This window comes from Scyliorhinus canicula, chromosome 11 (genome assembly GCF_902713615.1).
Source record: "Scyliorhinus canicula chromosome 11, sScyCan1.1, whole genome shotgun sequence".
Classification (NCBI taxonomy): domain Eukaryota; kingdom Metazoa; phylum Chordata; class Chondrichthyes; order Carcharhiniformes; family Scyliorhinidae; genus Scyliorhinus; species Scyliorhinus canicula.
The window spans coordinates 72150387-72173465 of record NC_052156.1 but is presented as its reverse complement, the minus strand read 5'-3'; the positions used below and the strand labels follow the sequence as shown (position 1 = coordinate 72173465).

Sequence of the window (23079 nt, the reverse complement as noted above, 5' to 3'; positions counted from 1 at the left end):
CTCAGTGCCTCACTTCAAACCTCCTCCTCCGAAATTGGCCCCAGTTCTTTTGTCCTTTTTGCCTTCACGCCCTTAATCAAGCCGATCACCTCCCCCACTATCCACTGGTATATGCATAACATGCTAGCCACCTCTGATACCGAGCAGGATAAAATAAGCTCAAGCAAGATAGAAGGCTGCTTCACTGAGAAGGCTGGAAAGTGTCTTTTGACCCAGCTACGTACCTGGAGATTCCTGAACCTGTCAGCATCTCTAAGCTCATATATCCAGTTCTCTATTTTAGATTCTGTAAGCAACATCTCCTAATAAACCTTTCATCGTGTTTGTAAGAAATCCAAATGTGCACACGCAACAGGAAAGAGTTTACCAGTCGCTCTGCTGTTCAAAAGGAAACTAAAAACACAGTTTGATTTGTTGATATCACCGGACATTCCAGAGATTGTCAAAGGACAACAACTAGCACAGATTGCTAGGATGGAACTCTAAAAGTGAGTATTCACTCAAGAAGAGCGAGTGCTAGCAAGAAGCTACACTACCAGTGAGAAATGGGTGCCTGCTGTCAACCTAGCAAAACCAAGTCCCATATCATGCACCATACAGATGGGTGATAATAGACTTTGGCGACATCATACTGACCAACTGCTAGCTTCACAAAGTGAAATTGCTGAAACTTCAAGGATGCTAGATGGGGACTCTTCTTCTGAGGTAGTATGGGCTGAGGTTAGAAACAGGAAAGGAGAGGTCACCCTGTTGGGAGTTTTCTATAGGCCACCTAATAGTTCTAGGGATGTAGAGGAAAGGATGGCGAAGATGATTCTGGAAAAGAGCGAAAGTAACAGGGTAGTTGTTATGGGAGACTTTAACTTTCCAAATATTGACTGGAAAAGATATAGTTCGAGTACATTAGATGGGTCGTTCTTTGTACCATGTGTGCAGGAGGGTTTCCTGACACAATATGTTGACAGGCCAACAAGAGGCAAGGCCACATTGGATTTGGTTTTGGGTAATGAACCAGGCCAGGTGTTAGATCTGGAGGTAGGTGAGCACTTTGGAAACAGTGACTACAATTCGGTGACCTTTACGTTAGTGATGGAAAGGGATAAGTATACCCCGCAGGGCAAGAGTTATAGCTGGGGGAAGGGCAATTATGATGCCATTAGACATGACTTAGGATGTGTTGGTTGGAGAAGTAGGCTGCAAGGGTTGGGCACACTGGATATGTGGAGCTTGTTCAAGGAACAGCTATTGCATGTTCTTGATAAGTACGTACCAGTCAGGCAGGAAGGAAGGGGTCGAGCGAGGGAACCGTGGTTTACCAAAGAAGTGGAATCTCTTGTTAAGAGGAAGAAGGAGGCCTATGTGAAGATGAGGCATGAAGTTTCAGTTGGGGCGCTTGATAGTTACAAGGAAGCGAGGAAGGATCTAAAGAGAGAGCTGAGACGAGCAAGGAGGGGACATGAGAAGTCTTTGGCAGGTAGGATCAAGGAAAACCCAAAAGCTTTCTATAGGTATGTCAGGAATAAAAGAATGACTAGGGTAAGAGTAGGGCCAGTCAAGGACAGTGGTGGGAAGTTGTGTGTGGAGGCTGAGGAGATAAGCGAGATACTAAATGAATACTTTTCGTCAGTATTCACTCAAGAAAAAGATAATATTGTGGAGGAGAATGCTGAGACCCAGGCTATTAGAATAGATGGCATTGAGGTGCGTAGGGAAGAAGTGTTGCCAATTCTGGACAAGGTGAAAATAGATAAGTCCCCGGGGCCGGATGGGATTTATCCTAGGATTCTCTGGGAAGCCAGGGAAGAGATTGCTGAGCCTTTGGCTTTGATTTTTAGGTCATCATTGGCTACAGGAATAGTGCCAGAGGACTGGAGGATAGCAAATGTGGTCCCTTTGTTCAAGAAGGGGAGTAGAGATAACCCCGGTAACTATAGGCCGGTGAGCCTAACGTCTGTGGTGGGTAAGGTCTTGGAGAGGATTATAAAAGATACGATTTATAATCATCTAGATAGGAATAATATGATTAGGGATAGTCAGCATGGTTTTGTGAAGGGTAGGTCATGCCTCACAAACCTTATCGAGTTCTTTGAGAAGGTGACTGAACAGGTAGACAAGGGTAGAGCAGTTGATGTGGTGTCTATGGATTTCAGTAAAGCGTTTGATAAGGTTCCCCACGGTCGGCTATTGCAGAAAATACGGAGGCTGGGGATTGAGGGTGATTTAGAGATGTGGATCAGAAATTGGCTAGTTGAAAGAAGACAGAGAGTGGTAGTTGATGGGAAATGTTCAGAATGGAGTTCAATTACGAGTGGCGTACCACAAGGATCTGTTCTGGGGCCGTTGCTGTTTGTCATTTTTATAAATGACCTAGAGGAGGGCACAGAAGGTTGGGTGAGTAAATTTGCAGACGACACTAAAGTCGTTGGAGTTGTAGACAGTGCGGAAGGATGTTGCAGGTTACAGAGGGACATAGATAAGCTGCAGACCTGGGCTGAGAGGTGGCAAATGGAGTTTAATGTGGAGAAGTGTGAGGTGATTCACTTTGGAAAGAATAACAGGAATGCGGAATATTTGGCTAATGGTAAAATTCTTGGTAGTGTGGATGAGCAGAGGGATCTCGGTGTCCATGTACCTAGATCCCTGAAAGTTGCCACCCAGGTTGATAGGGTTGTGAAGAAGGCCTATGGTGTGTTGGCCTTTATTGGTAGAGGGATTGAGTTCCGGAGCCATGAGGTCATGTTGCAGTTGTACAAAACTCTAGTACGGCCGCATTTGGAGTATTGCGTACAGTTCTGGTCGCCTCATTATAGGAAGGACATGGAAGCTTTGGAACGGGTGCAGAGGAGATTTACCAGGATGTTGCCTGGTATGGAGGGAAAATCTTATGAGGAAAGGCTGATGGACTTGAGGTTGTTTTCGTTAGAGAGAAGAAGGTTAAGAGGTGACTTAATAGAGGCATACAAAATGATCAGAGGGTTAGATAGGGTGGACAGCGAGAGCCTTCTCCCGCGGATGGAGGTGGCTAGCACGAGGGGACATAGCCTTAAATTGAGGGGTAATAGTTATAGGACAGAGGTCAGAGGTGGTTTTTTTTACGCAAAGAGTGGTGAGGCCGTGGAATGCCCTACCTGCAACAGTAGTGACATCGCCAACATTGAGGGCATTAAAAAATTTATTGGATAAGCATATGGATGATAAGGGCATAGTGTAGGTTAGATGGCCTTTAGTTTTTTTTTTCCATGTCGGTGCAACATCGAGGGCCGAAGGGCCTGTACTGCGCTGTATCGTTCTATGTTCTATGTTCTATGTTCTAAGTATTTCCATCGGAAAATCTAAGCAATGATACTTCTGAACAGAGACCAAACACAGAGGCAAGTTCAGATCCTGTTTCTGAGTACTTTCCAATACCCAAACAGACAGACACTGGAGTAGCTTCCCAAAGAGTACCAGCTCCTGAAGAGAAAGAGGACACTTCCAAGGTCTCAAGTAGCCAGGTTTCAAGATATCAAGTACAACGCAAAAGGAATAGACATCCACCTGAGGGACTATCTTTGAACTAGTGGGCAGCATGGTAGCATAGTGCTTAGCACTGTGGCATAGTGCCAGGGTCCCAGGTTCGATTCCCCGCTGGGTCACTGTCTGTGTGGAGTCTGCATGTTCTCCCAGTGTCTGCGTGGGTTTCCTCCGGGTGCTCCGGTTTCCTCCCACCGTCCAAAGATGTGTAGGTTAGGTGGATTGGCCATCCTAAATTGCCCTTAGTGTCCAAAAAGGTTAGGAGGTGTTATTGGATTAGGGGGAGGGATGGGGTGGAAGTGAGGGCTTAAATGGGTCGGTGCAAACTCAATGGGCCGAAAGGCCTCCTTCTGCACTGTATGTTCTATGTTCTATGAAACCGGAGCACCCGGAGGAAACCCACCCAAACACGGGGAGAAAGTTCAACTCCACACAGTCATCCGAGGCTGGAATTGAACCCGGGACCCTGGAGCTGTGAGGCAGCAATGCTAACCACTGTGCCACCCTTGGATAGATCCTTGCAAGTTTCCAGAGCTAATGGAGCTGGAACAGGAAGAGAAACCATTGCTAGGCATGTTTAAGTTATGATTGGCTTTGCCCACTGAGCTGGTCTACAAAGTAGTTGTGTTGCGGAGAGGTGCAGGAGCACACAAAAGTATAATGCATGGTCACAGTCAAAGAGGATGTCATTTGTGACTTTGGTTAGGGTTGCTTTAACAAGGTGTGGTGACCCTCAGGTTAAATCATCGCCAGTCAGCTCTCTCTCAAAAGGGGAGAGCAGTTTATGGTTCTTGGGGATTATGTGATATTCATTTCATTCACATTCATTTATAGGATAGCTCAGGCATTTTTATAGCCATATTTTCAAGTACCTGGTAAAGCTAAGTTAACTTCTATGTGATCATTTTTTTTCAGGGAATTCCATGTTTGAATCTCTCCATTAAGTATTCTCTCTACGTCTCTCACCATAAGATTCCCCTTCAAATCCACCTCTAAAATATTTTGCTGTTCCTGGCAGTATTTGTTTCTTTGGCTTGATAACTATTTTTGTCTGATTCCACCTCTGAAAAATGCTTAGGCTCGATTTTTTTAATTGAAAGCATAATATAAATGAACATTGTTGGTGTTGTACTTGTTTGCAATGGAGGGTGATTAATTAATTACCCGACTAATTGTTTTAATGGTGCTCAAGTGCTTTGTTGTGATTAAATACCCACACTATTCAGACCTAAGGTTGCAGCTGGTGTAGGTCAACAAAGGGGCAGAATGCATTGCTAAAAGGCATGCGGTTGAAATCATTGTTGATTTAAGGGTATAGCTGAGGATTTTCAAAGTGGGATACATTAGATCAGCAGATTTCTCCCAAGCTTGTATTAAGCATACTGTGCACTGCAAGCAGTTTCTAGAAAATTCTGTATTTTTAAAAATATAAATTTAGAGTACCCAATTCATTTTTTCCAATTAAGGGGCAATTTAGCGTGCCCAATCCACCTAACCTGCACATCTTTGGGTCGTGGGGGCGAAACCCATGCAAACACAGGGAGAATGTGCAAACTCCACACGGACAGTGTCCCAGAGCCGGGATCGAACCTGGGACCTCGGCGCCGTGAGGCAGCAGTACAGAAAATTCTGTATTGGCCGACTGGCATATTATACCTGTTACTGTTGAATAAAAATGGTTCCTGCAGTGATACACCTATTGGGCAGACAAAGATCACCTTTCAGAAGTAGAATAGGAGAGTACACAGTGGAGAGACTCCTTGGGATTGTAACAATATTTGGAGAGAATCCCTGGATTTATCAATATTTGAAGAGGGGTCCCCATATTGAATCAATATTAGAAGGGTGTCAATAGGGCAGCACGGTGGCTGAGGACCCGGGTTCGAATCCCGGCTCTGGGTCACTGTCCGTGAGGAGTTTGCACATTCTCCCCATGTCTGCGTGGGTTTCACCCCCACAACCCAAAATATGTGCAGGGTAGGTGGATTGGCCATGCTAAATTGTCCCTTAATTGGAAAAAATAATTGGGTACTCTAAATTTATTTTTAAAAAGAATATAATGCGTGAAGTACTCGTTTAGTACCCTACAAATGTACTCAGGCTGCATGCACAGATTGTCCCCTTGGTGTCTAATGAGCCCTACTCGTTCCCTGGTTATCCTCTTACCCTTAATATATTTATAGTATCTCTTGGGATTCTCCCTATTCCTACCCGCCAGTGCTTTTTAATTCTCTTCTTTGCTCTCCTTATTGCTTTCTTGTTGTTGGGAAATATTTTATTGGAGGTATTTTCAAATATACAGAACAGAAACGGGCAAACAACAACAGCAATAATTAACCACGCACAATTGGCCCAATTTCCCCATCCACCCCTCCTTTTACATCCAGCAACCCCCCCCCCCCCAAACCCAAACCTTCAGCCACCCCTTGCTGCCGCCCCCTCCCCCAACTGACATGCTCCTGTCCCTTCAAGAAGTCATTGAACAGCCTCCTTCTGATGGTGAACCCCTCCTCCACCCCTCTTATGGTGAACTTGATTTTTGTAGGTGGAGGAACTCTGCCGAGTTGATCACCCGTGCTTTAGGTGGCCTCGAGTCCTACGAGCAAAACAAGATCCGTCTCCGGGCTATCAGGGAGGCAAAGGCTACCACATCAGCCTCTCTCCCCCCGCTGCACTCACGGATCCTCCGACACCCCAAATAGTGCCACCCATGGGCTTGGCACCACCTCCACCCATTAGCAAACATTTTCCAGAACACCTCCAACTTCCAAAACATATGGAAATGGTTCACCAGACTCCCTGCACACCACCCACACCTATCTTCCACCACAGGGGAAAAAAAAACGACTCATCCTAGACCCTGTCATACGTTCCCAATGCACCACCTTAAATTGTATGAGACTGGCAGGATGGCAGCATAGAGCACCCGGCTGTATTGTTGGGTCCGTTGCCATGATACATGGCGGCCGCAGCCCGTGCACCTGCCTGGCGAAATAGTGCCATTCCCTTTGGCCAGCTCGCGCACCCTAGACCACCCCCCCACAGTGCCCCCTGTCCCAATAAATGTCCACCCTGCCCGCCGATCGGCCCTCTCCTGACTGTGAGTCCACAGCCACCACGCTGAATTCCCAACGGCTGAGACCATGAGAGACCCACACCATCGGGAACTCGGCCAGTCGGGTGCGGAACATCAGGGGGCGGGCATCAGGCAATGTCCCAAGGCTGTCGATGCATGGCACGGCATAATCCTAGAGTCCTTTGGAGGTGGTGGAGGATCGTGAAAGCGGTGCCATCCCCGATTTGGTCAGAAACATGGACTGTCCGGCCATTGGCTGAACCCGATTTCGGCGTCGGCAACCGGAGAATCCAACCCCTTAGCTTTTTTAAAAATGAGTGAGACAGATGCCTGACACACCGTGGGGGTGAAACTTACCCCACCCAATCAATTCAATGTACATCGCCACTAGCGGGCCCCAGCTCCGATCCAAAACTCTAATAATACTCAGCAGGGAACCCGTCCTGGCCCGGGGCCTACTCCAACTGCATCGCATCCACACACTCCATAACCTCCCCAGACTCTGTACCCTCATCGCATGCACCCTCAGGAAATCCAACCCGTCCAAAAACTACCTCATGCCCTCATCCCCTGCATATGCTCCAAACAATACAACTTCCAATAAAATGCCTCAAACACCAGAATTGACGTCCCCCACCCCTGGCTCTATTACCAGCTTGCCACCTCCCTCCCTTATCCGTCCAATCTCCATCACCACTGCCTGCCTCAACTCATGCGCAAGCATTCTGTTCTCCTTCTCCCCATACTCGTACACTGCCCCATTGGCCCTGCGCAGCTATCCCACCGCCCCCCCGCCAACATTAGCACAAACTCCATTTGGAGCTTCTGCCTCTCCTTTAGCAGCATCTCCTCAGGAGCCAGTGAGTACCTCCAGTCCTCCACTAGAATGGCCTCCACCAGCTTCAGCCTCTCCGCTCGCCATGCCATCACTCTATGCTCCCTAATTGAAATAAATTTCCCTTTAACCACTGCCTCCAACGCCTTCTATAACGTAGCCACTGAGACCTCCCCCATCTTCTTATGCTCCACATGGTTCCAAATAGCCACCCAATCTTCTCACAGACCTCCTTATTGGTCAATAATCAACAGACAAACTCCACTGTGGTCTCTGGGAGCTTGCCCCCTCTACCCTCAAATCCACTCAATGTGGCATGTGGTCAGACACCGTGATCGCCGAATACTTGGTCCCAACCGCCCCCGTCAACAGAGCCTTGCCCAGGACAAAAAAAATCAATCCAGGATCACTCCTTGTGGACGTGTGAAAGAATGAGCATTCCTTCGCCCTTGGCTTCTCTTTGCTCCACCCTCTCAATGGCTACCTGAATCGGGTCAGCCACCTCAGCCAGGTCTTCTGAGGCCTTTGTTGCTGAAACTTGACTGTCAAAAATTAATCCAACTGCTCCATGGACCACTGAGCGGGCAATGGCGCCACAGAGCTCTCGCCATCTTTCCTTCTAACACATTCCTTGAAAGCTCCTGGTCTGACTGTTGTCCCTTTACAGTTACTCCTTGTTTGATAGGGCTGAGACATGCTCACCTGAAGGAGAACTCTTAGTTCTATTAGCGCCTGTACTTTGTACCATCAAACACCCCTGTGAACGGCTAACAAAGACCAAACAATTCCACCAACAGGAGCCATAAAATGTGTTACCACTTACTCCATGGCCACCACTGGAAGTCCTATTGCTTTCTTAAGTTTGCCCTGCGCTTCCTGTACTTCACCAAGGCATCCACTGATTTGCTCCCTTTGTATCTGCTAATAGCCTCTCCTTTCCTTGTTATCCAGTCCTGAATATTCCAGAACATTCTGGAATGTCAGGGGGCTTGTTGTTGCACATTTTACCCTAAAAGAAATGTCTTGGGGTTGTATTTTTCCCACTTCTTTTTGAATGCTCCCCACTGCACTACTGTTGATTTTCCCCCAAGGAAAGTTCCCGGTCTATTTGGGCAGATCATGCCTTATTTTAATATAATAGTAATAGTAAGAAAAGCATCGAGAAGTGAGCTACTTTTTCCTTCTGGGCGTCCTATGTCATTTTAAACAACCCCAGGAGATTATCCCAATGGAGAAGTTAACCTTAAATGAAGCTCCTCAACTTTGACCCTAAAAATGACTTGATTCACCCACTACTGTGACGTGTTTTGTAAATGAATTATCAAGGAGGCCTCTGTAATAAATGCAGATTGGCATAAACTGGTACCATAGTTTACTGTTTCTGACTCATAATTATTGAAAATTAGTTAAGACTGTCTAAAATTATGTTCACTGCTGAATCATAGCAGAAAAGTAAGTTTCACAATTTCAATTTTCCCTCGATTCAAATTCAGTTGCTAGAGGTTAAAATATAATCACAATCTAATGTAATTTATTTTAACTCTCAGTTCCCACTTGCCATTAAAATTTTCACCCAAACCTCATTTATTATAAATTACTTGTTGAAGAAGAACTGCTAGGTAACTATTTATGATTGAAAAAGTCTTTGCCAGGTCCATTAATGAATGATCTAATCTTGAAAATTACAGAAACTCAAGACACCTCTGTTCCTTCAGTTAAACTGAATCTTTATCTGTTATGTATAAAAAATGGCAATGTATCTAATGCCATTATACCTACCAGTGGTGCTGCAAACATATTTAAAAAAAAAAATCATTTATGGGATGTGGGTGTCGCTGGTTAGGCCAGCATTTATTGCCCATCCCTATTTGTCCTTCAGAAGGTAGTGGTGCGCTGCCTGCTTTAACTACTGCAGTCCCTGAGTTATAGGTACACCCCAGTGCTGTTCGGGATGGAGTTTTATGATTTTGACCCAGTTACAGTGAAGAAATGGTGATACATTTCCAAGTCAGGATGGTGAGTGACTTGGAGGGGAACCTCCTGCTGGTCGTGCTCCCAGATATCAGCTGCCCTTTTTCTTCCAGATGGTAGAGGTCATGAGTTTGGAAGTTGTGGCCTAAGGACCCTTGGTGAGTTCCAGCAGTGCATCTTGTAGATGGTACACACTGCTGCCACTGTTCATCGGTAGTGGAGGGATTGAATGTTTGTAGAAGGGGGGTTCAATGAGGGGATGGATTTCTTGAAATGTATTCAGAAAACCTTCTATGTCAGCATTTTGAAGGTCCAACAAGGGGAGGTGCAATGCTGGATCTAATTCTGGGGAATAAAGCCAGACAGGTGTTTGAGATGGTAGAGGGGAGAATTTTAGTGATAGCGACAACACAATACGATTTAAATTTGTTATGGAAAAGGAAAAGGATGGTCTGCAATAAACAGTTTTGGATCGGGGGAAGGGGCGATACCCAAGGATGGTAGCATTTACAAAGGATGTTGGTGATTTTTAAGATTGGAGATTTTGGCAAGAGCTGTTTTGGTACTGCAGATAGCTGGAAACCCAACAGCTAAGATTCCTAGAGAGAATAGTGGGACACGCAAGCATAGATATAGGTTGTAATGAGATCTTCAGGAAATATGAAAAAAGGAAAGGGAGGCTAAAGACATATAGAAGTTGCAGAAGCTAGTGACGTCAACTGTAGACTTTTGAGGATGGGATTGATACCTGTAGTTTTGAGGGACTAGCAACAACGTTGATGCCAAGGAAGTCATGAACAAGAGAAGAGTCTTGTAGAAAATCTTAATTTTGTGAAGGCTGGTGAGGAAATGGAGAAAAAAGCTACAGGTTGAGGTGTTTGAGAATAGGGTTTGGAAGGACATGGCCAAATGGCCTCCTTCTGTGTTGTATTATCCTACAGGCTATATTATTTCAATCTTGAAGACAGATCTCAAAAAAAATCTTTTGAGCTCCTCAAATTCAGGTTTGAAGGGAGAGTAAGTTGTTACCATGAAGGGGAAATGCTCTACAATTTGTTTTCCTCCATTGGCCCCTTAACTATACATTTCTCTGACCTTGATACTGACATGAGTTTTTCTTCACAGATGGCATTTTCACAGTCAAAAAATAATTCAACATAAATTTAAATAATTTTTGTTCTTTGTCATGGCATGCATGTTGGCGACTTACCTCTTGAATTTTTGCTTTCTGTTGTTCAACAGCTTGGGAGCTCTCCTTTGAAGAAGTGTCAACTTTTTTGTCTGTGCTGTTTTCTTTTGACAGTGCAGATGTTGTGGTGCTCTGTACTGCAGGTTTGGACTTCTCTTTGGCTGACTGTGACTTGTTTTGGATTGCATTCTGAGGCGGCTGTTGGCCCTCCCTTTGCCCAGGAGGTGTTTGCTGAGGTTGTAGCTTATCACCAACCAAAGGGCTTTGTTGTTTTGTTGGCATGGGTTGTCCTGGTTTAGAAGTTGGTGGTTCTTTTTGTCGTGAGGCTTGCTGACCTGGTGCTAAAGGGGCCTTTTGTTGCTGGACAGGGCCAGCTTGCTGTTGGCTAACCCCTTTCCTTTGTTGCACAGTGGCACCTGTCTGTCCTTGATGGTGTGGTGACATTGTTGGCTGTTGCTTTGATGCTGATGGTGGGACTGGTAGTGGTGCATCTCCCAAATTTCCAGACATCAGCCGTTGGGTCTGACAGTTCAGGCAAAGCCATTCCTTTTTCTATATGGACAAGAGAAACAAAGGATGATGTTAACTGGTGCAATACAATATGGATTTCTGCATTACCTATAAATTTTATGGCTTTGTGAATATTTTCTGGTGTGCACTGGATATGCTCTGAGCTTTAGTATCTCCAGTCATTCCCATAAACAACTTGTGCATCAGTACCAAATAGTTGCCAAAAAGTTACGGTGCCCTGGGATCCATAGCAAGAGGACTCAATATTTGGATGCTATGAATATGACCTACACGTTTACCCTATACACTACTGGGCAGACTTTTAAGAATTCAAAGGAGAAAGACATAAAATGCTGGATATATTCAGTAGTTCAGATGAAAGGTCACTGAACTGAAATGCCAACTCGGACTCTCTTTCCACAGATGCTGCCAGATCTGCTGAGATTTGCAGCATTTTCTGTTTTAATTTTAGATTTACAGCATCTACAGTATTTTACTTTTGTGATAAGAACTCCAGTCAGAACAGACAAACTCTTCCGCAAATCATCTGCTTAGTTTACTTGGAATGCAATGACTGCACAGATTCCATTTTCACAGAAAGTTCTTTCTTTTTCCTATTGCTCCGCATAACATCAAAAATAAGTAAGCAAACTTTTCCATTGATATGGGCCTAGATTCACTTTACAAGTCAATATTGCTCAACCGACCGATGTTAACCTTTGAAGAAATAGATGACATCATTCTGCCTCTCTCACTGCCTCTTTCTTTTATCCAATTAGGATAGAAAAGACAAAGGTTTAATCCTCTGTCGCTTCCTCAGTTTCCTGGATCTAGTATTGGTTCATAAATTGCCAATTATGTCGATCCAGGGATGTATGAAAAGTTACAGAACAGTGTATCCTCTGGGTCTCAAATAGATATTTTATTTCTTATTTGTCACATTTTTTAACATTCTCAAAATATAGGGAGTGGCACTCTTAATACTAGGATTTCAGCCAAGTATAGCTGTAATTTTCATGCTTTGTCCATTTGAAATGCGTGACTGTGATCAATGTTGACTTTGCCTGGAGGAAAAAGCATTTTGAGCCATGGGACTGGTAGTTAGAGCATTTTGAGCCATGGGACTGGTAGTTAAGAGCATTTTGAGCTATGGGCCTTGTAGTTACATTCCTGTCACTAATACTGAGGGTAATTTAACATGATGGATCTAAGATGATGCACACTAAATTCACTCAAGTCTATTGATTCAAAGGTGTATTTATCCTCTAACATTTTGGACACTAAATCATAACCAGAGTGACAACGCAGCATTGATATGTTTTGTAACTGGGTACTTTTCATTAGTAAAACTGGCAAATGTACCTGAAATTTTGGCTTATTTACAGTCCTGCAGAGTCACTCCACATCAATTGAGCACCCCCAATCCAGGACAGGACCAGGCAGGGATGTCCCAATCTTACCTTTTATATACTTTTGCGAGTTTGTCACAGAAACTTTGCCACCCAGGAGAAAAGGAACTGCAAACGTAACCTCTTCCAACCCAATAAGATGCACAGCAGTAATGCGCCAGGGTTCCTTAGACAGCATCTTCCAAACCCATGACTGCTACCCTCCAGAAGGACAACAGCAGCAGATAACTGGGACCCCCCACCACATGGAGTTATCCATCTAAGTCACTCACCACACTGACTTGGAAATATATCGCTATTCCTTCACTGTCACTGGGGTAACATCCTGGAACTCCCTCCCTAACAGCACAGTGAGTGTATCTACACCCATGGACTGCAGTTGTTCAAGACAGCAGCTCACACCACCTTCTGAAGGGCAACTAGAGATGGGCAATAAACGCTGGCCTAACCAGTGACGCCCACATCCGGTAAATTAATTATTTTTTAAATTAAAAAATAAGAATTTATGCAGCGTTAATTTGGTGGAATAGATTGTTTTTGCAATTGTGGTATGATCAATAAAATTCACATGATCCTCCTCTAACTACTTCCAATGTTGTTCATTAAGTTGCCAACTGAGTGACCTGGACAGCCTGAGAATGAGACCTTGCTCAAATATTAAGGGAAAACTAACTGATAAGAGGCTTGGGACCAGACCCTAGGTACCATTACCTTTAGCAGAATGACCAGCTCAATACTGCACATAGCATATCACACCAGACAGAAAAACAGTTTCATCCCTTCATTCGTGATGACTGCTGCAAAATGTTCAAACTATTGCCCACATTCTGGTCATGCCCCCATACCTAGGCAACTTGCAAAGGAGTCCAGGAGATGTCCTCCTCCTCACTCGTCGATTACACAGAAACTATGCTGAACTAGTTACTTCAACCCTCTGTGACATGCAAACATAGTCAAACCAAGAATGTCAGCCCTATCAATGAACTTCTTCCACAACCACCAGAAATAAGAATGTGAATGCATTTTCTTGATGATCTAGTAAACATATCAAAAATAAAATTGCTTTATAATAAATATATACATACATATGTATGCAGTTACAAATACAAAGTTTGTAAGAACTTTAAATGGCAGCACATTGGCTTCACAGCGCCAGGGTCCCAGGTTCGATTCCCTGCTGGGTCACTGTCTGTGCGGAGTGTGCATGCTCACCCTGTGTGTGCGTGGGTTTCCTCCGGGTGCTCTGGCTTTTGCCCACAGTCCAAAGATGTGCAGGTGGATTGGCCATGATAAATTGTCCTTAGTGTCCCAAAAAAAAGGTTAGGAGGGGTTATCGGGTTACAGGGATAGGGTGGAAGTGAGGGCTTACGTGGGTTGGTGCAGACCTGATGGGCCAAATGGCCTCCTTCTGCACTGTATGTTCTATGTTCTAAGATTCTGATATATTGGGACTGTCTCTGGTAAAATGGAAGAATACATGACCTACTTTTTGAAGACATCCGAAAGCAAGTTTGGGTGGTACGGTGGTCCTTGATTTAAGGACCAGGGTACCTCTAGCTCAACAGTAATTTAACCATTTACCAATGTAAAGTTAGTGACATAACATTGCTCATGACTTAGAACATAGAACATAGAACAGTACAGCACAGAACAGGCCCTTCGGCCCTCAATGTTGTGCCGAGCCATGATCACCCTACTCAAATCCACCCTATACCCGTAACCCAACAACCCCGCCCCCCTTAACCTTACATTTATTAGGACACTACGGGCAATTTAGCATGGCCAATCCACCTAACCCGCACATCTTTGGACTGTGGGAGGAAACCGGAGCACCCGGAGGAAACCCACGCACACAGGGGGAGGACGTGCAGACTCCACACAGACAGTGACCCAGCCGGGAATCGAACCTGGGACCCTGGAGCTGTGAAGCATTTATGCTAACCACCATGCTACCCCGCTGCCCCGAATTATTTGAGGATTCTAAAATTATATAATCTTGCAACCTAGCCTATTCAATATTTGGTTGTTAAAGGTTAATTGGGGCAGGGGAAGTTTGTTTCACTGCAAGTTGGTGCGGGATGTTCATACCTGTGATAACTGTGTGGTAGACTGTTAGTCTCCAAGTTTCACAAGGTGGTGTTAGGAATGTCAAGCTTTATTCAATAGTGTCAGATTCTATTCAATACAATGTAGACAGCTGTTCAAGTGATTCCTGTAGCGACATAAAAAGAAATAACCCAAAATAGACAGCTGCAGTGACTCACAGGATAGTTCTTTTTGTAGGGCAAGCACAACTACGAGAATTGAATGAATTGCACCCTATTAACTGCAGGCTTACCCATGTGTGCATCTTTTTTTCATGTGCTTTCGCAGGTTGCAAAAAACGGTTTTGACAAATTTAATGAAGCATATTATGAAGCGCATTGTGACTCATTATAAATGAGAGAGAACAGTAGCCAACAACCGCAGTGGGCACCAGTGCTTGACAGTGTACATTTTGAGCACAAATCGATAAAAAGTGTTTGGACCTCTTTTTTCATCAAAAATGAGACATATCTGATGATTACTTTGGAAGGAAAGCAGGAAAAACGATTGTCTTATAGTGAGTCACTATATGTAACATAAACAATGACCAGAATTTTCCGGCTGTTTCAATTCACTTTTCCCACCAGCAGCACCCCCCGGCAAGCAGTTTTCTAAGCGGCATGGAGTGGCTTCAATGGGAAATCCGACTGACAAGCAATGGGAAGACAGAATCCCCCCGCCAGTGGATGACGTGCCACCAAAAAACATATGGCTGGGAAACAGGAGAAGCCAGCCCAATGTTTCACATCTCATGCTCAATAAAATAAAAACAACGAAAATGGTTATCTTGAAAGAGGAAACAAAGGGAAATGCTAAAATAATCTTGAATCTAAAACCAATCACGATTTTTGAGAAGCTCTTTCAGGGAGAAGGCAGCGTGCATGAATCAGCAAAGCCACAGCAAAAGCAACAGAGCAATCAAAGTCACCACCACATACCACTCTGGCAGTGTGTCAGTTCTGAGTCATTGTTGCAGTGAGAACAGTGATCAAGAATATCTTAAGTAGTGCATTTCATCAAGTTTTGCCATCTTCAGCCAAACCCAACTTTAGACACTTGTTTATGTGCATCTTTGTAGGGTGTCAAAATGATTTAACAACTGCTTCAGAGGAACAAATGTTCAGCGTGAAGGAGCCAGCCCTGGGGCTTGTGAAAATACGTGGGTTTGCAAATCTGCTACTAGGATAAGAAGGCGAAATCCACGGCAAGGTGCTTTTATGATCTTAGCTTTCAGTTGTCTGTATTATGTAGTCCTGAATCCAAAGACATATTTAAAGGAAAGCTATATGTATACAAGGGAGAAAAGAATAAAAAGATTTATTGATTGAATAAGGTAAATTAAGATGGAAGGAGGCTTATATCAGGCATAAATACCAGCATAGATAATCTGGGCTGAATTATCTGTTTCTGCACTGTAAATTCTTTGTAATTCCATGTTAAATTTAACAAAAGAACATTAAAAAGGTGTGGGGTGGGGGCCATTCGGCCCCTCAAGCCTGCAGTACCATTCAATAAGATCACGGCTGATCTGATTAAAGCCACTACTCAGCTTTTCTGCCTGGCCCCTATAACCCTAAAATCCCGTGGAGCTCAAAACTCTGTCTAACACAGTCTGAAATCCTTGAATATATTCAATGACCGAGGCTCATCTGTTGTCTGGGGTAGAGAATTTCAAAGATTAACGATCCTCAGAGAAGAACTTCTTTGTCATCTTCTTCCTAAATTGGAGATGCCTTATTTTGAAATTGTGCCTCCTGGTTCTCAATTTCCACATGAGGGAAACAGTCTCAGCATCTACCTTGTCAAGCCCCCTAAGAATCATATATGTTCAAAAGGGTCACCTCTCATACTTCTAAACTTCAATGAACAAACTCGCTCATTCTTTTCTCATAAGACAACCCCTTCGCCCCAGGAATCAATCCAGTGAACCTTCTCTGAACTGCCTCCGATGCTAGTATAAAACTCCTTGAATCAGGAGACTAAAACTGTACCCAAATGCAATCTCACCAATGTCCTGTGCAACTGTGACAAGACTTCCCTACCTCATACTTCATACTAATATTCCATTTGCTTCCATAATTACCTGTTGTACCCGTATGCTAACGTTTTGTGATTCATGGACAAGGATCATTCTGCAGATTCTATTTAAATAATATTCTGCTTTTTTATTCTCTTTCCGAATTGGACAGCCTTACATTTTCCTACATTTTTGCCCACTCACTTGACCAATCTATATCCCTTTGCCAGCTCTTTCTGTCCTCCTCCTTGCTGTCTTACCTATCTTAGTATCATCAGTAATTCTGGCTACAATACACCCAGTCCCTTCATGCAAGTCATGAATATAGGTTGTAAACATCTGAGATGACACCACTGATCCCTGTTGCACTCCACTGGTTACAGTTTGCCAAGCTGAAAATGATCCATTGCTGACTCTCCAGTTTCTGGTTGGTTAGCCCATCATCTATCAATGCTAATATATTACCTCAACAATGCCATGAGTTCTTTTACTATGGAGCAACCTTTTATGTGGCACGTTATAGAATGTTTTTGGAAATCCAAATAACATGGGTTCTCTTTATCCACCCTGCTTGTTACATCCTCAAAAGAACTCTGACGAATTTGTTAAACACAATTTTCCTTTCATAAAACCATGGTGACTCTGCTCGATTGTACTATGATTTTCTAAATGTCCTACAGGTTCTTACATAATAATGCATTTTCCCAATGACATATGTTAGGCTAACTTGCTTATAGCTTGCTGCATTCAGTCTCCTTCCTTTCTTGAGTAAAGTTGTTACATTTGAGTTTCTCCAATCCACTGGGACCTTTCCAAAGTCTAGGAAATTTTGTAAGATTACAACCATTGCGGGACTTCCGGGACACAATGTAGGGAGAGGAAGCACACAAAGTGGCTCCCGTTAGGAAGCTGATTTTTTTACCCTCTATTCTGGCACGACAAATTGATTACGTTTTAAAAACCCAATAATTTAGTAGAATGGAGCTTCTACCCTAAGGAGATGCCCAGGAGAGACAAAAATAAAGGGCCGCACCCCAACTGAATATTTTTCAGGCATGTTTGGCAAGATGGTGGGTGAGGGTGTGTTCCCATCCGTGCCCTCCCCTCCCCCCCAGAGTCAGACTGGGCCCGTTGCTCTCTGTGACTGAAGCCTTGATCTGGAGATTTGTCTTGTGCAGTCATTGCATAATTCCATAGCTTCAAGGAAAAAGAACAGGCCCTTCACTGGGCTAGAGAGCATGGAGATATAAAATGGGAATGTCCCTTCATCATGCTGTACCAAGATATGAGTGCGGACCTGGAAAAACGAAGAGCTGCCTCCAATGGAGTGAAAGCCATCTTGGGTAAAAATGGAGTCAGATTCGGAATGATTTACCTGCCTCGCCTTTGGGTGACTATTGGGGGAGGGGGGAGGAGAAGGGGGGGGGGGGGGGGAAACCACTTTTTTGCTATGCCGGAAGATGCAAATGCCTTTGTTCGGAAGCTCAAATTGAACATGGTTTCATCTATTTTATGGCCCTGAAGATGGGCACTTCATATTTGATGTTTTTTCATGTTCGGGGTTGGTTTGTTATCAGTTTATTGTTCTCTTACTCTTTTCATTGCTGTTGTTGGGTTCGATAATTGAACACTAATGTGACATTGTAAACTAGATAATATTACTTTCGAGTTAGGAGTTGTAGCCATCTAAGATGGACACTGGGCTACAAAATGGAGAACTGCTAAGGCTGCAGGGAAAAACAGTCTTAGTGAGGACAAGCAGTTTGCAGAAGACTAATTTGCATTCTGCACGTACAGAAACCAGTTTTTGGCCAGGTGCAGAGTTTCAGCCAAAGGTGCAAATGGAAACAGATCTGCATAGTAATGAGGTGATCCAGATCCAGACCCCGCACAATAGAAACATTTAAGTATCAATGGATACTTTTGCGTAGACGCCCAGACAGAATGGCGCCACAGTAACCAACACAAAGAACCTTAGGGACCGCCCCACCCATCGAGGAACGACCCTCAGATTGGGGGGTTTGGGAGATATCGATTGGGAAAGGCCCAATCGATACCTGGCAGGTAAAAGAACCGCCCCAAGGGGGCACGGACTTCTAGGACCTATAAGAATAGACCCCGCACATGGTTCGGTCTGTTTTGTTGCTCCGGCTCGGCTCTGCTTTGCTGCTACATCGCATCCTGACTCCAGTTCCATCACCAGCCGTTGAGCCATCAGCCATCGAACTGTAAATGCCAATACAACGATCGCTACGTGATCCAGACCTTCCTAGATCCTGACAACTTTACGGTTCAGAGAGTTGCAGACCAAGAACGGGACGAAGGCCTTGTTCCCTGACCTTGCCTGTTCCTGTCTAGATAAGTATTTAGTTGTTTAGTATTAGAAGTAAGTTAGTCTCTTTAGCGTATGCATGTGTATTTATTATATTTGTTATAATAAACACCAATCGTTTGGACTTACTAATCGGTGTACAGATTTATTACTTTGAACCTGACCTTGATATACTTGTGACGGTGTCTAAATACGGCACCTGGCGACTCCGAGCATAATTACATATACAGAGCCATAGCAGTGTTAAGCACACGGCCTTTAAACTGAGGCGTTTAATCACACTCCAGTAAAACGAGCAACAGATTCTCCCTGCTAGCGAAGGGGTTAGCTTACAGATGCGGAGATCGAAGGTTTTCGGCAGCTCTTCACAATTAGTCTGTGAGAATAGAATGAGCTTAGGGTGTTTAGTTAGTTGTGTTTTGTTAACTGCACGTTTTGGGATAGGGTATTTTATTTCACTGTTTCAATATGGCGTTACTGAAGTGGAGGGAAGGGAAGGGTTTTAATGTTAGTTTGCTGACGGTGTTTGTGGGTTCTTTTTTGTTGAGTTGTTTGACTTGGCTCGATGGCCACCTTAGGTGGATTTCTTTACCTTTTCAGTGACCCTTGTTTGGTATTTTCTTTGGGAATGGTTGAGATGATAAAGGTAAGGATAAGCATTTCAGCAGCAGACGGGCTGAGGTAGGACCAGAGGCAGACAATATTGTGTGAAAGATGTGATGGATAGGACAAGGTTTAGTATGGGATAAAATAGTATTTGAAAGTTACCAACTGTTTGGTTCAACATAAAGACAATCGCTAAGGGAAAGGATGAAATCAGTTGGAAGGATACAAATTCTGTGGCAGGCGCCAATCACAAGATGGCTTTCATTCCATTGAAGGATCTTCTCAATGTTTTATTTGAAAAAATTGCAGCTCGCCAAAGACTGAATTTTACACAAATTGTCTGACAATATAGGAACCGTTGAAGGGTCAAGAGGGATGGTGAAGAGGTAGAGCTTAGCAGGAGCAAGAGGTGGGTGTATTGGCTGAGTTGAGCCCAGTGAAGGCATGACAGAGATAGGCCAGAAATAATGTGTGGGGTTCTCAGGCCACGTCCGGAGAATCCTTTCCGAGGTCAATGGAGTTCTCCACTGTACGCGGCTCGCCCATGGTGTTCTTGCGGCGGGCGGGGCAGGAGAATCCAGCCCAATATCAACAATAGCTTGCATCCATAAAGCATCTTTAAGGCAGCAAAAAATTCCCAAAGCATTCAACAAGATAACTGGCAATATAAAAAAAGTGTCATCAAGGCAGAGAATGTGATGTCAGGGCAAATGACCAAAACTAGAGATAAATACAGGCTTAAAGGAATAAATGCTATGGTGGAAATGGAAGGATGTGGAACAGGTCACTGAACAGATACTCTTAATCTTCACAACAGAGAAGTCCATGAACTTCTTCCACTTGTCGTTGAAGGTGAGATAGAAAGAATTGCATTTATATATAGCATCTGTCATGACCTCAGGACATTACGAAGCACTTTATAGGCAATTAAGTACTTTTGAAATACTACTGTAATATAGGAAACACAGCAGCAGATATGCTCACTGCTAAATCCTGCAAACAGCAATGTGTCAATGACCAGGTAATCTGATTAAACTGTGTTGTTTGAAGGACAATTATTGACCAGGGCACTGCAAGATCTTCCCTTTTGTTCTTCATCTAATGCTGTGGAATCTTTGACATCCATCAGGGGAGTAGACAGGCCCTTTGTTTAATGTCTCCTCTGAAAGACAGAAATTCTGACAGTGCAACGCACTCTCATAACTCCATTGGAGCATAAACTTGGATTATGTGTTCAAATTTCTAGAGTGGAACGGAACCCTGAGGCAAGAGCACCATCACTGAGTCATGGATGGCATCTTGTGGTGACGGTAGGGGAGAGGTGTTTAAGTTGGTAGTTGGTAATGGTGAAAAGTAGCTGAAGGTCATTAATACCCTCTTATCAGATGACAGACTTGAATTCTCTACTGAGTCATTTTTACAATGCATGCTGCAAATGCTTTGGGGTCAGTGCTAATTTTGATGTGTTTTAATGTTGGCAGCAGTTTCCTATGCAGATGCTGAGAGTTAATGTGCACCATACTGTCAATGTGCAATGACGTCCAGGATGAAGAGTGAACAATTCCAATCTCTATCTGAAAATGCGTTGAAGAATACAGTGGAGTTGATTACCAGGGAATTTTATTACCAATACATTTCATTTTTTTAAATGTTGCTGATGTAAAACTAGTTTGACTTTAAGGAATTGTTATGGTCCCTGTCAGTAATATAACCATCATAGAAGGTGTCTCTGGTTATTTTTAATATGTAATTCTGTGGGATATTACTATCTCGATAGAAAAAAATATTAGGAAGTATTTTCTGTTATTCATGCTGTCATTAATCCCAAGTATCACATATTTACACAATATTGCAAAGCATGACATTTTCTAGAATTCTTGTTCAACAACATGTCTTTTGTAGTCAAATTGATCTTGGCCCCAGACTGCTGCAATGGTATTGATTTCTGAATGGAGTCCAGATACATTCTTATTTAACCCTTTAGAAGCATAGCACCGCACAGAATGAGGCCATGCAGCCCATCATGTCTATCCTGGCTGAAAAAGAGTCACGCTAATTTAATCCCAATTTTCAGTTCTTGCTCCATAGCCCTGCACGTTAAGACACCTCAAGTAGATATCCTAGTTTTTTTTTTAATAAACGTAATTTCTACCCTTTTGACGCTTTCAGACAAACGGTAGTCCATTTTCCTTTCGTTGCATGCTTGTTGTTTGCTCCTATTTTCAAACTATTTTCATCTTAATTACTCAATAAAAAATTACACAAAATAAGCAGTTAAATTTTAGCATTTTGATGAAATGGTTGAATCCCATAATTCAGTAAAATGGAATTTTGTGTTTGAAAAAAATTACGATTATTACACAATCTATTGGATGGTGTCTACCAACAATCAAGCAAAATCATCCAAAGTTCATTATACCTTCTCCACTTACTTTTGGGAACTCCATGACAACTGGAAGCTCAGGTAAAAAAGAAAAACTCCATTGCAGGCTCTCCGCAACGTATCTCAAAGTCACATGTTATGTGATACATAATATATTCCGCCAGTGCTTTGGATATTTCGAGTTTCAGCTCAGTCATCTTTTAATAACACAGAATTGGATCTTGTCATATATGAAACATGATTGCTCATGATAGGTGTTCTATCTAATTTTGCTACAACAAATTAAAATTCAAATACGCTGTGACATGCTACTCAGGCTCCAATGGCAAATGTTCAATTTTTTTTCAGAGAGAAAATACAGGAGAACTGATCATGGAGAATATCATAAAAGAAGAAAATAAGTTGCTATGTCAGTAAGGGAATGGACAAGAGAAGAGAAAATGAAACACATTGCCATTGACATATGGCAGCTCTAATGATCTCTCCAAAGGGAAAACGTGACTGTATGAACACTGCGGATCGTACTGGTCATTCATCAAAACAAGAACCCAGTCAGGAATGGAGAAAATGGAAATTTCAATCTGTCCTTTCATATGCAATGGATTCTCACATTTTGAAGTCAATATTTCACCACAGAATACTGGAAAGTGGTTAAGCAAGCTTGCTCAAATGAGAAAGAAGCACACATATGGACATATTTACTTCAAGAAGGCATGTGTATATATTAAACTTAAGATATATATGGTGCAAGCCATAATTTATACTGCACACGTTTTGGCAACATTTAATATATGGTCTGCAAAAGTGATGCATTTCTGACACAAAGTAGTTACTTGATAAGAGCAATAACCAGCTGGAAATGTGGAAAGTATATCCATGTATCTGTAGCCTGAAAATTCACGATCTGATCACCAACTATTCATTGTACAGGAATGGAGAACTGTGCAGCTGCCTCATTTGTTTCTACAATTCCTCTCCACCTTACTTGGAAATGGAGATGTAACACTAAATACCAACAGATACCTATAAACATTACCCAAATGTCCATATTTTATGTGTGGACTGAGATTAACATCACAGGTGTGATATTAAATTGTGGAGAATTTCACAGTTGAGGTTGAATCCTAATTATACCTAATGCACATTTCTCTAC

The 23079-nt window shown here is 43.2% G+C and overlaps 1 protein-coding gene across 1 annotated transcript in view; it reads right to left on the bottom strand.

Moving 5' to 3' along the window:
- The window catches only part of LOC119973763 (protein bassoon-like), a gene marked incomplete at its 3' end in the record, with an annotated part of 474382 nt that overhangs the window by 92924 nt on the left and 358379 nt on the right, over window positions 1–23079 (bottom strand). The window contains 1 exon segment of the mRNA XM_038812186.1: window positions 10606–11136. Within this exon segment, the coding sequence (XP_038668114.1) occupies window positions 10606–11136 (531 nt within the window).